Source organism: Dermacentor andersoni, chromosome 1 (genome assembly GCF_023375885.2).
Source record: "Dermacentor andersoni chromosome 1, qqDerAnde1_hic_scaffold, whole genome shotgun sequence".
Classification (NCBI taxonomy): Eukaryota; Metazoa; Arthropoda; class Arachnida; order Ixodida; family Ixodidae; genus Dermacentor; species Dermacentor andersoni.
This window is the reverse complement of record NC_092814.1, coordinates 202,757,568-202,774,480: the sequence shown is the minus strand read 5'-3', so window position 1 is coordinate 202,774,480 and position 16,913 is coordinate 202,757,568. Positions and strand designations below refer to the sequence as shown.

The 16,913-nt window shown below is 41.3% G+C and overlaps 1 protein-coding gene across 1 annotated transcript in view; it reads left to right on the top strand.

The window, feature by feature from the left end:
* Positions 1–15,618, top strand: part of SPARC (secreted protein, acidic, cysteine-rich) — a 41,878-nt gene extending 26,260 nt beyond the window's left edge. Inside the window, exons 4-8 of the mRNA XM_050194665.3 lie at positions 1,375–1,502; positions 7,051–7,189; positions 10,190–10,400; positions 12,568–12,716; positions 15,325–15,618. Of these exons, the coding sequence (XP_050050622.2) occupies positions 1,375–1,502; positions 7,051–7,189; positions 10,190–10,400; positions 12,568–12,716; positions 15,325–15,362 (665 nt within the window). The 3' untranslated portion in view covers positions 15,363–15,618. The remainder of the gene's footprint in view (positions 1–1,374; positions 1,503–7,050; positions 7,190–10,189; positions 10,401–12,567; positions 12,717–15,324) is intronic.
* The last annotated feature ends 1,295 nt before the right edge of the window (positions 15,619–16,913 follow it).

Genomic DNA, 16,913 nt, shown 5'->3' with positions numbered 1-16,913 from the left:
CTTAGGGTTAGTTATCATGGTTCTCCACAGAGAGGAGGTAAAATATTTATAACTAAATATCACTTTAAATGATTTCATTAAATGATTGGTTTCATTAGAAATTACACTAAAATGTAGCTTCATTTGATTCCTTTAGCACTTCAAGTAATCAATACTTTAGATTTTTTCACATGACCTGTGTTCACATAATTGTTGCAACAGCACATAGGCTTAAGCATCCTTTTGCAAAGTTTGACCTTAAAAAATGGTGAAGTGGTCGCAGTGGCTGAACTTCGGTCTCCGTGATTTTAAAGCTTCTTTGTTGATGTTAGATTGTAACAGGCCAATTAACCATGCCTGCATTTAACCCCCACATCTTTTGTAAAAGTATGCATAGAATTTACTTTTACTAAACTAATTTACTAAACTAAACAAAATTTACTAAACAAATTCAACAAGCTGTATTGCACATTATATCCTGATCTGAAAAATATACTGCATGTGCACTTTAGCTTTCTCCAGAAATATTAATGAGACCTGCTTGAAAAAAAAAAAAAGGCTTCCCTTCAGTAAGTGTAAAATTCAGATGTCTGAATGAAGCATAACAAAAGGAGTAAAAAAATGTTGTGCACAAGTGCTGAAACTCGGCTACGTGATGTAATTTTGGGAAATTATCAAGAGCGCACTATAGGATGAAGGACGATGAAAAACGCAACTGAATTTCTTGCAGATAAGGCATCCAGTATATATACATGAACAATATGCATGCACCATGCAGGCAGTGTGAAAACAAACTAGTTATTTGTTTGTTTGAATCTTTTTCATATTTCCTGGCACATGGCATATCCGTTGATGTGTATATACAAGATGCTTTCCCAGTAAAAAATTCAGTTGCAAGTCGGCGCCCATGTTGTGTCTTTTGCCAGCCTTTGTCCTTGATGCGCTTATTAGTTTTTCAAGATGTGCCACTTCACCCAGCCCTTGATTCTTCTACATTGTGCAGGTTGAGTTGACAATGTTTATTATTTCCAACAAGCTTTAGCAAAAGCAGCTGCAAGCTTTTCATTAGTGACATTGGTACAAACACCTAGGACAAATACAGCTTGCATTACAGCTTGGGCTAAAGGCTTGAAAAGACTGCACTACAATACCGTGAGTATCACTTTAGTAGAATATAAATGCATACATGCACTGCTTTACTTGTGTCAGCCTTCAACACAGCACCACTTCGCACTGCACAACAAATATTGTCACTTAGTGGCAATGCCTATTGACTATAGTATACCCCTTTTCGGCATCTATTTGAGGATGCTCGAAATGTTTCTTTTTGACAGCAAGTCTAGATGACTAAAGCAAACTATGTGGCTCAGTTGGGTTCTTGGTGTGTGGTTACAGGTGTCCTGAAGGATCCCTGCAGCAAGGTTCGGTGTGGCCCCGGCAGGGAGTGCGTCATTAATGAAGACATGACTGCCACGTGCGAGTGTGTCACCAAGTGCCAACCTGAGACTGATCCAAGGCGAAAGGCAAGTGCGGCCCAGTGTTGTGCCCGGTGCTTTGCCCAGGCTACTGGCGCATTTCTCAGTCAGTCACTTTTGGTGATATCTTCACTTTCGTGCGACACAACACACAGCACAGTGCCTCATTGTACAGCAGTGGACATTCAGGAAGCCACAGCAGCTCTTCACTTCTATTCTGTCAGTGCACTTTGTAGCTATATGGGGTGTTTTTTTTTTTAGCTGCAGCAAATTTTTTAAAGATTGCCTATAGCAGACAGCACAATTCTAACCCCTGGTGTAAATTACTCGATGAGGCAGCCATTACTTCTAGCTATGAGAAATCAAAATGTTCAATCGAATAATTAACGTAAATACACAAATTAACTTTTTTATTTAATTAGTTTGCACCATGTATTTCAATCTACAAATTACAGCCGCTGAGTTCGCATGGCGTATCCACTTGGAACGAATTCTCTGGGCAGCACCAGTTCCGAGATATTAATTTTCAAAGTGTCCGTCGAAATGAATTGGTGTACCAGTTACTTTTGTGCTTCAATGCATAAACCAGTGGTTTCTTAAAAAAGTAATTAGAATGCCAATGCATTTCTTCGGACGCTTTGAAAATTAATATTTCGGAACTAGTGCTGCCCAGAGAATTCGTTCCAAGTGGATACGCTGTGCGAACTCGGCGACTAAATTCGTAAATTGAAATATGTGGTGCAAAGCAGCTAATTAAACAGTTACTTAGCATACTTATGGTAATTAATAAATTGAACATTTTGATTTCTCGTAGAAATAAATGTAATGGCCGCATCATCACGTAATTTAGTTTAAGGGTTAGAATTGTGCAACCTGCCATAGACAATCTTTAAAAATTTGATGCAGCTAAAAAAACACCCTGTGACATGAAAGCACCAAAAGTTTGCCCATACGCGCAGTGGCACACTGGGCACATGCCCCCCCCCCATGAAATTTCTGTCGTAGTATGTGGCCTTCCCGTCCTTTCCCCCTTCGTCCCCCGCCCCCAAAAATTTCTGGCTATGCCACTGCATACACGAGATTCTTTCACCGTGCATATAGCCAGTTGGCACGCACTGAAAGGGGCAAATATGCCCAAAAACATTCAACCGAGAATACGCTATAGTCTGTACATGGTGCTTATGGTATACATATTAATTAGGACAGCTTAATTTATTCATAACAATATTGCATATAATTATATCGCATATAACAGTAACATCGCTTATCATCACTTGTCACTCAAATTCTGCTCTGACATGGGCTGGGATCATTGCATGTGGTAAGATCAACAAATTGTGTGATCTGTGGGAATTTCACACAATTTTATGCAGTCACATTGACTGTGGTTAGTGCACGTGATGTGCCTGGATGCCTCACAGTGCATCCATCAAGCTCTGCCTGATGGAGAACCGTGCACAGACTTTTGGTTTGCTTAACATGGAAGGCACGTTCTCATTGTTAAATAGTGAAGCCGAGGTATAATTTTCTTGCAGCTCGATTAATTACGCAGGGTGGCTTCTTTGATACTCGTAGCCCATAGGATCGTGCAGGTGGGCAGGTGTGCAAAAAAGTGAAAAAGGAGCATTCTTTTTCGCTGTTGCGCCAAGTTAGCATGAAGGACATGCTGTCCTTATGCTAGTGTGCAGACATTCCTAGGCAGTTTTTAAGGTCAGCCCATATTTGACAATAATTGGGTTTACGTGTTTTGTGAATACTGTTCTTATGCGTGAAGTGCAGTGTACTTCTTTTCTCTTGTATCCTAATCATGGTGCATACATTTGCATATGGAACTGTCACTGACGTCACGCAAATGTAGCCATGGTCACGATGTACACATTTGCGTACCTGACTTGTCTCTGCCAGTTCTACCCAGTCGAAGTGATAAAAAGAACTTTAGACATTGAGCTTCAGGCAAATTGAACCCCCTGCATACTCAATGGCTTCATTTCACATCAAGGGGCTGAGTATTGCTACGCGACTACTATGCTGAATGCACTTCCATACTTGACAGGATGTTCATTTGCCATGTTCCTTCAGCGGTGGTCAAAGAATTGTCTTTCTTTTCTTGTAATGCATGCAGTCAATAATTAACTGGTGCATATACATTGAACTGGTGAATAAATTATTTGTATGAAAAAAAAAAATGCAACATGGCTGACTGTACAATTAATGGATATTTAATTAATCTGCAGTCATATGATTCGATAGAAGTCGCATAAAGCATCATTATATGTACCACCTTGTCTTTCTTTAAGTAAAGTCTGCAGGATCGACATTGAAATAAATCATGTGACTCTGACACATTTATTGACTGTCCATCATAATTATTGATTGAAGGGGGTATTATACAGTGGAATCTCGTTGATATCATCATGCATGACACGTTTTTGGGACAATACGTCTCCTTTTCTTTCCCTGCCAATGTCCCATAGGTTACTGCGGTTATTACGGTTATTGCGATCTTGTTTTCACCTGAAATTGGATGGTATGACTGCAGAAGGGGGCTTTACTCTATGCCTAAAACTCGTAGCTTTATATTCCAGTGTACTTACTAGCTTAAGTAACATTCCAAGGAACCACAAACGCGTTGAACCCCAGCCACATTGGAGGAAAAACGCAACCGGCGCTCCGCCAGTGGTAAAATGCTGCTGTGACAGTGTGGCCGTGTGTGTGACTGGTGGTGTGCCACTGCTTAGTTAAATGGGGAAATGGCGGCTTCTTTTTTTAACTTCCAGGAGACCTTTCTTATGGACATTGAAAAAGGAAAGCTCAGTGCAAATTGACAAGCTATTTCAACGTTGCTGAATAAAAGCATGTTGGCTGCGATTCATGTGGCGCCGAGTGATGCTGCTCTGCATAACGCGTTATGCAGAGCAGTATCACTCGACGCCACACAAACCTTTGCTATTGAGGCGGTCGCCGAGCACGCCTGTCTTAATTTTTTTTAGCTTCCTTGGATAATAGAAGTTTCGGATGATATATTTTATTTTCTGGTTCCTGTGAAGATTGTATCAACTAGATTCCATTGTAATAATTTTTTTTTGCACTGCTACATGCACTAAACCTTGTCCATAGCATTGCTGCTTTCCTGTAGTTTTTTTTTTGTTTTTGGTTACATTATGCCAGCGATGTGTTGATCTGCGTCATTGCTTGTGGGTACATTTTAAATTGAAATACAACTGTCTCTATGGTGCAGTGCATGCAAGTCCATGGCAGGGATTATAAGAGCACTGTTAACCTCAGTTACATCTACAGCACACACAGTCTGTAATAGTGTCCGCATGTTTTTGCTGCTGGCTTAAGGACACCATGTTTGTCACAATCACAATGTATACATAGCTGACAATTACAAGAATCATAACTTGTCAATGCCGATTGTTTAATCACTTCTGCAGCATCTCATCGTCAAGGAGTGGCTGGATAGAAGTTTTTTACTGTTAGGATGCATTTTTACATCAACATATTTGTTTCTATGTGTTCAGGCATTTGTAGTTGTCAGGCAGCTTCTTTTAGCACCAGGAACTGTGGTTTAGAAGATGTATGGCTGTGGCAAAATAATGGTTATTACGAAACATCTCCAAGTTCACCTCAGCTACAGTAAAACACACTAGTGATTTTGTGTAGACAAATAATTGCCCTGAGAAGATGTTTGTGCTTATGTCAGATATTGTTTCCAATTTCTGTATGCATTTTTGTTGAAAAATTGTTAAAAACAGAAAAACAACAAAAAAGCATGATGGATATTGCATATTCTTGATTGAAAGAGCAGCTGTTATGGCTAAAGTTCAAATAGCATTACAGACATGAATAACAATTTAGTTAGGTACATTCAAAGAGATGCACGGGCTGTAAATTGATAGCTTGATTATATATGTGAAGTTCACAAAATAACTTTGCTAGCTAGCAGTTGCAAGTTGCAGCACATCCAAGAGTGTCAGGCACCCGCTGCGGTGGCTTAGCGGCTATGGTGTTGCGCTGCTAAGCACGAGGTTGTGGGATGAAATTCCAGCTCTGGCAGCCGCATTTCAACGGGGGTGAGATGCAAAAATGCCTGTGTTCCATGTGTTGGGAGGTATGTTAAAGATCCCCTTGTGGTCGAAATTTATCCGGAGTCTCCCCACTACGGCATGCTTCCTAATAAAATGGTGGTTTTGGCTTGTAAAACCCCAGAATTCAATCGTTCACTATGAATTCCTTTAGGGTGAAAAAAAACCATTCACCATAAGAGTGGGTTAGTATTATTGAACTTGCACAAAAACAACTCCTTAGGGGGCAGCAAAATGCAGAATCAGCATTTAACTTGCAGAAATAATGCATATGTGGCATTTATTGTCAGAAATCTACTAATTAAGACCTGCTTGACTAGTGCTGACCCAATGATTCATTAGGTTCGCCACAATGTCTACATGCATGTGACACATGCACTAGCATGGTGACTATGTGTTGGAGCAATGTGCCAACATTAGAGCATGAAACTTCAATTTAAAATCTTGCTGTGTGCATGGTGTCCATATGCTCAGCCGATTGCTTCTTTAAAGTATGGGCTCACAAAAGTAAGTTAGATCAGGTGCTATTCAATAGGCAGACATTGCTTGTGCCCACATTACAGTGATCCATCATCGACTTCAAAAGCTGCAATGAATGAACAAAGGGAAATGATCTAAGGATACTTGAGAAGCTGGAAAACAAAAGTGGAGATTAAGGAAACTGCGAACAGATGGCCATATGGTCACTCTGGAGGCACTTAGTGCTTAACTGCCCATGGTGCAAGCTAGTATGTCAGTTCAAAACTTTATGCAGCCTCAAACATTTCAGCTAGTGCTGTCAACTCCCACGTGTGTGGTGCTACCAAGGTTTTCCAAGTAAATCTTGCGTGTTGCCTGGCTGTGCAGAAGTTGCTTCTGTTTGTTCTAGCTGAAATGGTGAGATTATTGGGCCATTTTGAATGGGAGTCCTTCCATAGGCTCCTTTCAAGATTAGTTGAACGGTGAGACATTGTTTGCTCTAGAGTTTACTTTAAGTGGTCACATTGCAATGGGCTCAACTGTACAAGAACACACCATCACGGTTGCATGTGAAAAGAAAACAGCTCATAACAGAACAGTGAACCTTCCCTATTCGGCATGATGATCAAAAGTATGTTTGCAGTGAGAAATATAGTACCAAAGTGAGTACATTCAATCTAGGAGAGTCAATCTACTGACTCACTTTAATGAATTGCTAGTACTTTTTACTGCTCTTCAGCAAGTATTAAGGATATATTTACCTGTTCAATTGGCTGCAAAACAATTAAATATTACTCTCGTGTTTTACCTTCTTGTGTTGTTTAATCATGCACTGTTACCAACACGTCCCACAAGAAACTGTTGTAGCAATTAGTTAGTAAATTAGGTTTTTATTGGTGCAGCAGCAATTGCTACTATAATGTGCCAAGAACAGGTTTGAGAGCATGATCATAAATTTATTTGCGAGCACCTAGGAGACTTGCTTGACAACAAGTCGTAACAGGAGCAAGATGGAGGGTATATGACCTGCTTTTAAATGTCTTGTTCAGGTCTGCAGTAACCACAACCAGACGTGGGACAGCGACTGTGAGCTCTACCAAATGCGCTGCCTGTGCGAGGATGAAAAGGAAGGCTGCAAGGGAGAAAAGTATGAGCATGTCCATGTCGACTATTATGGAGCCTGCCGAGGTACGAACTTTCTATAGCTCAGTGCTACTCAGTGATCGCATAGTGCTGAATAAAAAAAAATTATGGGGTGCGTGGAATGCTCAGTGAATAAGCCATCTCCCTTCGTTTGTTACTGTGCATGAAGACAGAGAACTGCTTCAAAGAGGCTATACGACACTTGACAAAGTTGTGGGATGTATTTTTCATTAAAGGAAACACTTCATGATTATCTTCCAGGAAGAAGTATTTGAATGCACTGTGTATAAGCATAGTTATTGGCAATCAGTGATTAAATGATTACCCTTTAATCTCCTCGCCATGCTCCTGTGAAATCTTCCACATTATGCACGCTGGAAGCTACAGGGCAGCGGGCCACTGCCCTTTCTTGTGCTGCCTGCTATACGACTTCATGAGAAGTGTTTCTTTTGTGTTGCATTTATAACCCCAGACAACACACAGATGTCCTAAGGATGTTCAAGGTTGTTGAGGAGTTCCTAGGGACGTTCCTAAAATGTCCCATGCTAATTCAGAAAACCTTCCATGTGGAACACTGAAAGATGTCCCACGGAGGTCCCGGCCAGGTCTTTTTCTAATGTTATCTGGATGCGGGATGGATGTTATATGCCAGGCTCGTGACGTAAAATGGATGCTATTAGTCATGCTTGTTATAGGCACATGGTTGCCTTTGCATGCAAATGAATGGAGAAACCTTGTAAAACTTGCACAGCTTTGTTGCAACTTGTCATCAGTCTGCCTAAGTAGATGAATTTTGCGAACGGTCATCAGGCCCCTAAGAGAAGGGGCCTGATGTTTGTCTTTTCAGAGAAAAGATAAGATGTCCACGGGAAGTGGTGTGTTGTCTGGGACACGACAGCCACTACTTCCAGGTTTAACACTAATGACTCGGTATGCTTGAAGCTTCTCGCTCAGCTCACAGTTGCGTTACTATAGGTGTAATCTGTGTGCTGCCACAGGAACAGTAATGCTGAAGCACCATTAAAATTTTCCTCAGCAGACAGCCGCACCGTAATACACAATGTAGAGAGTAGAGGGAGTAACACTTAGTAAACATGTATAAATTTGTAATGCCGCCTGTCATAGCTGATTGAGGTGAGCTGTACTGGGACAGTCAAGGGATGGCTGCTCATTTTTTATATTGCTAGGCAGCTACATGCTTGAATGCAAGAGTGCGCGCAATTCTGTGCTCATTATGAGCCGTTAACCTGATGCGACTCTGTGCATCAGTAAGGGCTAAAGCAGGCGTCTCTTAATGTAAAGTGATATGTCAAATTTTTACGGAAGTGCAGGCTGCTGGTGCCATGTCTCTACGAATACTGCCCAACACACTATAAGGGGTGCTTGCCAGAGCTCGGTGCCTCGTGGCACTCGATGTAGAACTTTCATATCAATGACTTATCTCTGCAGCGAAGGAATGCACACGTACAGCATAATTTTGCTCTAATTTTGAGTACCATGGCTGTTAAAGTGTATTCACTGAACTCAGCTAGTAAGTGCTACAAGATGAATACGATGTTTGTACTGCATGTCTTGAAGTTCCTAACCTAAAATAACCAACAGTAACACTTTGGCCTCTGTTCATATAATTGTTGTTGCTTGTAGAGAATTCAGACACACAAATGCATACCAGAGCACAGAAACACAATCTAAAGGAGGCAATCAGCAAACTTTGCAATGATGCCATCTTGCAGCATAGAGGAAGTGGCATATTTGAACAGGCGACAGTCACTGAAGATGAAGTGCAGAATTGAAAGTTATTATTGCAGTTTTCGATGCACCAGTCTTGTCATTTTTCTGAAGCAAACTAATGTGAAGAATAGTATTACTGCTGACAATTTCCGTGATTTTGTTGAAAAATTATGATTTCTCATGACCCAGAAATCTGGTCAGTAATGGCAGAGTGTCCTCATTGCATCATCACGTATACTGAAAGTGGTGGAGAATTGAAGAAGTCACAGGGAAGTACGAGCAATCCTTATAGAGCTCTCTTGTACATTCCGTGCTGTGTGCAAGCAAAAGCTGTGTTAGGTGTTCATGACAGCGCTGTCTTGCGTCTAGTAAAGCTTACCATGTTTAAAAAGTGTTGCAGGCCTCTTTTAAATATCCCCTACTGTGAATACCAGTGGCTTGCTCATTTCATCAATAAATGTGGGGTGACATAACTACAGACATGATCACAGACCTGGGGACCTTTCAATGGGAGAGAGAGAGTGAAAGAACTAAAGAGCCTGGTGTGTATACTTACAGTTCGACTGTGTGTATTTCAGCTTTTCAACATGCTAAACATATGGTGAAAATTTGATGCACCTGCTTGCATCTGCTTGACTGTCACTACTACATGACAATATGAATTGGGGCAGTGAATAATTCTTATTAAAATGCAAAAACGTTCCTGCAGCCACACTGCATCTTGACAAAAGCAAACAGCTTCTTGGTTCACTGTTGTGTGAAATATTCATCTGTTCAGTGGAACTCTGGCTTGTCGAAAGGAAAAATAGAATTTTTCTCAATTTACGTATTTATAACCTTTTCTGTGAAAACATTCAACATTATAAAATGTCACTCAGCAACTGACTAAGCAGTGTGTCTGTCTGCAATATTGATAGTTGTGACATTTATATAAATACTGAAGGTGATAGCTGTAGCTTCAGTAGGCTTTCTTCTTTCTAGCTTATATGTGCTGTTTCATATGCTGGCAATGTAAATTTTAATATACCGTAAGAAGTGCAACTATTGGACAATACGTGCTGCGTGCGTATGGTATTACATACTCAATTTTCCTTAAAACATTCACTCACAGAATGTCACTAGATGAAAAGTGTGGCATACATTTGCGATTGCTGCTTACAAAAACTGCGTGCTCATTACTCTCGGTGTATGGCATGCATGAAACCTCCACATCTACCCCCCACCACTGGAAGAAAAGAATCAAAATAGTCTCAGGTGTCACACAGGCTGTTGGCTTTGGGATGGCAATGAATTCATGCTGCCTGCTGTCTGCAGATCTGCCCAAGTGTGCGGATGAGGAAATGGAAGACTTCCCACGCCGCATGCGTGAGTGGCTTTTCAACGTGATGCAAGATCTGGCCAGGAGGCATGAGCTGAACGAGCCCTACAAAAAACTTGAAGAAGAAGCAGAGAGCCTGCAGAGCCGCCAGTGGGTCAACGCCGTCATCTGGAAGTTCTGTGAACTTGACAGCCACCCCTATGACCGGTGAGACCTGATCACTCTGTGGCAACAGCAGTGAAACCCATTATTATTGAACACTTAGAAACATCATGTTTACTATATCGAGTTCCTACTACATGCAGAGTTTCCTGAAACCTTACTTCCAAGCAGTGCAAAGGGTTTGTTGAGCTATCAGTAAATAGCGAAAATAAATTCCAGTTTTAGCATGAATGCAGTTGAAAATGCCAATTTATGTGCCAACTAGTGTTGATTTGTCAGTAGTCACCCGCATGTGATGGTGCATCAGGAGCTAATTCTTCAGAGCCTTGAATTTCAACCTGGGGGTTGGTTTGGTAGTTTATCAAGTGTAACAGTATTACCAAGGCCACTGGTGCTGCATTTTTTTATAGTCTGTATGGCTGTGTTTGCTATATATATATATATATGTCGATACCTCCATTCGAAGTAGTAATGAACATTGCAGGTTACAGAGGCTGCTTCTATAACTAGCAATGAAGTTAGAAGGGCCTTGCAAGATATGAAACGGGGAAAAGCGGCAGGAGAAGATGGACTACCAGTCGATTTAATCAAAGATGGTGGAGACATAATGCTTCAAAAACTAGCAGCCCTTTATACGAACTGTATATCGACTTCAAGGGTCGCAGAGAACTGGAAGAATGCCAACATTATACTAATCCACAAAAAGGGAGACGTTAAAGAACTGAAAAATTATAGGCCCATTAGCTTACTCCCAATATTATATAAAATATTCACCAAGATAATCTCCAATAGAATAAGGGCAACACTGGACTTTAGTCAACCAAGGGAACAGGCAGGTTTCAGCAAGGGATACTCTACAACGGATCACATCCATGTCATCAATCAGGTAATCGAGAAATCCGCAGAGTACAATCAGCCTTTCTATATGGCTTTCATAGATTACAAGAAGGAATTTGATTCAGTAGAGATACCAGCAGTCATAGATGCATTACGTAATCAAGGAGTACAGGCCGCTTATGTAAATATCTTGGAAAATATCTAGTACAGAAATTCTACAGCTACCTTAATTCTACACAAGAAAAGTAGGAAGATACCTATACAGAAAGGGGTCAGACAAGGAGTCACGATCTCTCCAATGCTATCCAATGCGTGCTTGGAAGAAGTATTCAAGCTATTAAACTGGGAAGGCTTAGGAGTAAGGATCAACAGTGAATCTCTCGGCAACTTTCGGTTTGCAGATGACATTGTCCTGTTCAGCAACACTGGGGACGAGTTGCAACAAATGATTGAGGACCTTAACAGAGAGAGTGCAAGAGTGGGGTTGAAGATTAATATGCAGAAGAGAAAGATAATCATGAATAGCCGGGCTAGGGAACAAGAGTTCAGGATTGCCAGGGACTCTGATCAGTAAAAGGAAATTTACAGAAAAATAAAAATGGGCTGGACTGCATTCGGCAGGCATGGTCAGATCCTGACTGGAAGCTTACCATTATCATTAAAAAGAAAGGTGTACAATTAGTGCATTTTACTGGTGCTGACATATGGGGCAGAAACTTGGAGACTGACAAAGAAGTTCAAAAACAAGTTAAGGACATCTGCACGAAGAGTGATGGAACAAAGAATGTTAGGCATAACGTTGAGAGACAGGAAGGGAGCGGTGTGGATCAGAGAGCAAACAGGAACAGCCGATATTCTAATTGACATTAAGAGAAAGAAACGGAGCTGGGCAGGTCATGTACAGTGTAGGTTAGATAACCGGTGCACCATTAGGGTTACAGAATGGGTGCCAAGAGAAGGAAAGCACAATCGAGGATGGCAGAAGACTAGGTGGGGTGATGAAATTAAGAAATTCGCAGGCGCTAGCTGGAATCAGTTGGCGCAGGACAGGGGTAATTGGAGATTGTAAGGAGAGGCCTTTGTCGTGCAGTGGACATAGGCTGATGATGATGATGATAATAATATAGTATAATATAATATGAATCTATTGATACTGAAAGCACCGCATTTCGACTGGGTCAAGTACTTTCATCCATGTTATGCAGAGTTTTGTTTCATGAAAATTTACTATGATGATGTTACTGTGCTTAAGCTTTTCTTTCTTTTCTTAAATAAAAATTTATTGACACATGCAATGTGCAGCATTGAAAATAAAGCTGTTGGAATAGCCTTGTGATGAAAAGAAAAAGATCACACCATTACTGTTGCCATGCAGCGCTGTTTCGAGGCACGAACTCTTTCCCCTCCGTGCTCCTCTCCTATCCATGGAGCACTGCATCGCTCCATTCCTGAATGGGTGCGACAAGAACGATGACCACACCATCACCCTCAAGGAGTGGGGAGAGTGCCTGGGCCTTGAAGATGGTGAGGAATCCCGTTCACTCTGTTAGGTGTGAAATGAGTGCACAAAATGTGCTGGCAACATTAGAGGTTCACTGAAAAAAACAAAATGTTGAAGGATTACACTTCTGGGATTCTGCATAAGTCAATCAATTTAGTCCCGATAAGAGGTTTGGTAAGCCAGAAGGGGGGTCACAGAACTGAAAGACTGGTGGTGTTGCACTTTAAAGAATTCCTGCACCAGTTCCTTGTGAGATTGCATTTTGGCAGCATCTGCTCAGTGCTAGTGTACTGTTTGCTGACAAAAAAATTATTAAATTGCACTTAGTAGAATGGAAAAATTAACCTGGCATTATTTGTCAACTTTCCCAGCGCAAACAGGACTGCACTTCACACACATACATTTTTTTTTCTACTTTGACGCTCCTAATGCTAACACATAAAAAAAAAAAAAAAAAAAAACGGAGCAGTAGAGATACTTTCATGTGAGAAGTGTTCGTATATAACCCACGAAAAATTTTTAGAATTTTATTCCTTCACATTTTTAATGTGATTAATAAAGGAAAAATGAGGCATGCACCCAATCGTAGCAATTGCTACAAAGGAAACCCATACGGGTCCCTTGAAAGAAAAGCCTCACAGTTGAAGAAAAATTCATCCTCGTATGGGATTTTCAATGTGCTGTGCACAAATACCTGCACCACTGGGAACCAAGACATTGAGTACACCTTAGAGAAAGACATTACGACAAACTTAGCGAACATTTCTTGAGATATGTAATTACCAAAAAAACCAACAGAATAAGACTGCTGTTAGTTTTGGGCAAACACGTAAAAGAAAAGTTATGATAATGATAATAATAAAAACAACTGCATTTTGTGGTTGTGGTTGCAGGTTTTTTTTTTTTATGCCAACTACTTACACAAAGCTTACAACTAGTGAAGCATCGAAAACCAAGTACACACTGGGAAACAAGTTTCAGCATAGATGATTCATACTGCACGACATTAGACTAATTACTGCTCCAACCCTTGATATGGTACAATTCCATTCCTTGGCTTTTGCTCAAGGGGACCTGTCTATTATCTGGAATGTGTCCCGAAAATATATTGTGGTGTGGAAAGATGCCTCAGAATGCCAGAAACATGCATGGTTTAATCCCTTAAAGAATTGTGTTTAAATTGGTGCAGAAAGTTGCTCAAAGATCACACGAGGCGACAGTATAGAGAATTTCTGCTACAAATTGGTGTCGCTCTTGCTTCATTTATCGTCACATCGGCTACTACATGTGGCCCATACTCAGTTTCACACATAGCAGGCAGTGCTGTGGAAGCTATGCAAGTAATGCGTCCATAGAAGTCTAACGCTGCACATTTCGCAGTGCAGTTGCTCTTGATCTGCAACGGCTTCTAAAGAATATATTATATATTACAAGTACTACTTGTAGCCATAAGTTTATGTCAAATTACACATTGTTTGTGCACTTTTGTGCTTCCAGTATGTGGTGTACTTACGGTTGCCAACTAAAGAGTAGACGAAGATGAAACAAAAGAGGGGTGGGGGGCACTGACTGGCGACGACTGACCCTGTCAATCAGTGCCAGGTGCTGCGAGTCAGCACACGCAGCGATGTTGCACAAATATGTTTAGTCCTACCATGCCGTGATTTTAACAAGAATGGTACAGTAGTTGTCTGCCTAACACGGCTACCAATAAAGAGTTAACGATAAAGATAATGACAAAAACAAAACTGCCTTTATGTTTACGACAACACAAGACAGAAGGAAAGGTTGTACAACTGAGCTGCGAGGGATTATAAAAAGTAAATCTGATTTATTAATCCTTATTCAGTAGAAAAGAAAGCAAAAGTCAGGACATTGAGCCATCTCGACTGGGTAAAGTCGGGACTGGATTTTTCGCCCTGAAGTCAGGATTGTCCTGCTGAATTCGGGACAGTTGGCAACTCTAGGCGTACCATGTCTTGGTTGCAAGTGCAAATGATGTGCCGTGGTTGCTGGTCGCAGAAACATGCCACTCGGCATGTTTCGTGGTAAATACCTAGGTTCAGATCTCCAATGCCTTTCATGCGACACAAAAGTACGAGACTTAATTTTGCGTCGAGTTACATGGTGTGTACCAATATCTTTATTCCATATGGTGATGCACTATTTTTTGGCGCAGATGCAAACAGTGAGAAGAGCCTTCGTAGTGTTGCCTGTTATGTATGAAATGGAGTATGGTGCACATTTATTGCCCATCTGTTACTTCAGCATGCATGCTTGCTATGTGCTTCTTGTAAACTTCCCCTATTGGTTCCCGTGATATTTTCTGCTCTCTCATCTTGTTAGTTTTCATTAAACGCATATCTCGGCAGCATTGTCCAAGCATACCAGCATCTTGCAAGTGCCCCTGCTACCCTTGTCGTTCCTCCTGAAATGATGTTAGGATGCAATATTATGTTTCTGCAGAAATTAAAACAGCTGCACTTCACGTCATAAGCTTTTGCAGCCTGTCGCAAGTTGCAGACATTGTCAGCCTCTTATTGTAGCTGTGTCGTGGTGCTAAGGTGGTTTCTCCATTTTTGGGGTTTATCTCCAAGCACCTACCTGACTGCAGTTGGTTTCCTTTTTCAGGTGAAATCCAGGACAGGTGTGCTCAGATTACTGCCTAGTGCCTTCCATCTTGCCCAAACAACAGATGCTGCACCAGTGCCTCGCCAGGATCACAAAGCATTTCACAAATGTACACTGCCATTTTATATATTCTATGGACACACTGCGGTCAATGCACAATGCATTTGCTTTACCAGCTCTTGTTTGGCAAAGAACAATTTTTTAAAAGACTATTGTTGTTGTTGCTGCCTCATGCTGCCTGTAGCAAGACTCCTGTAGTGCTATTTGCAGAAAATAAAGGTACTTAAAAAGAAAGGATTGTCAAGGCCATGTCACAGCCATGAAAGGTTCAAGTTTCCTTGACGGCTGCATTTGCCTTACCAGCATGGAACACTGGTGCAAGAACGGAGCCCCGACAAATGTTTTGAATGCTGCCTCTAGTGGCTGCACTTGGTGGAACCAGTTTGAAACTTACATACTCAACTTGCTTAACACATAGTTTGGCTATGAACTTCTGTGTTACAAATACTTTTTTTTTTCTACAGTGGAAATGCGCAATAGTACCATAATTCACAGTATTTACCTCTTCCGTGCCTTAGACGAGCTGGGTTCGTCCACGTGTTTCTGGTAAAACTGGCCAAGGATGAGCTCAGCTCGTCAGCGATGCTTTATGTTTTCTAGCAATGCCATGGACAAGCCTAGTTTTATCTCAGTGCTTAGTTGAGCTTTTGGTAGATGGCAGTACACTATCTATGGGACAATGCAAGCAGAAGTGAACTTATTCTTTTTGAGGAGGCAAAACATGTTGGCAACTGGGGTCTTTGAAAATTATTTGTCCATTTTTGGTCAGAATTAGGGATAATAGAGTTTTAGAATAGGGTTCGGGGCCCCAAAGAAATAATGTCGAAGCCACTACGCATACGTGCGGTGCAAACTGCATTTGGGTTTTGCGTCGGGCATGCTACTTCGCCGATTTAGTGAGAGCCCCAAATGCTGCCCCAAAAGCTTTGCATCAACGAACATGACGGCACCCATCCAAGTGCCGGCTTTAACATAGCACCAAACTGGGCTCGACGCGTGAAGCTAGCAGAAGTGACTGCGGTTATCGCTTTCACTCATCTAATGTGTGTAATGAAGATTAATTGATTATACACTGCTGGCTCGGATTCAATAGCCAATTTCATGGCTCGTAGGCCTAAGACGGCTTAACTTGACTGGTGAAGGCACGTAAAGTTGGTTACCCAAATTAAGTGCAAATTGCTTGCTGCTAATAGAATAACCTCTAGATTGTAATTAAACATGAAGGTCAAAATTGTTCTTATCATGAAATGATATATTTTAATATTAATAATAGCTTTTCTTGGACGCCGTAGTGGCACGTACTGCAAGTGAAAGATACTATCCGCAAACACAGACCTATTCTAAAGCTCTTCATTCCTGTGTGCCCCAACGCTCACCCGCAAAGCTCTTGGGGGCCCCAAACTTTGGGAACAGCTACTCTAAAACTCTCTTAATAGCACAGCACAGAAGAGGTTAACTAGGTGCTTACCAACAAGGCCTAATATAGTGGCCTTGAAGGCATACCCTGGTCCCCCCGCCCTCTAGATAAA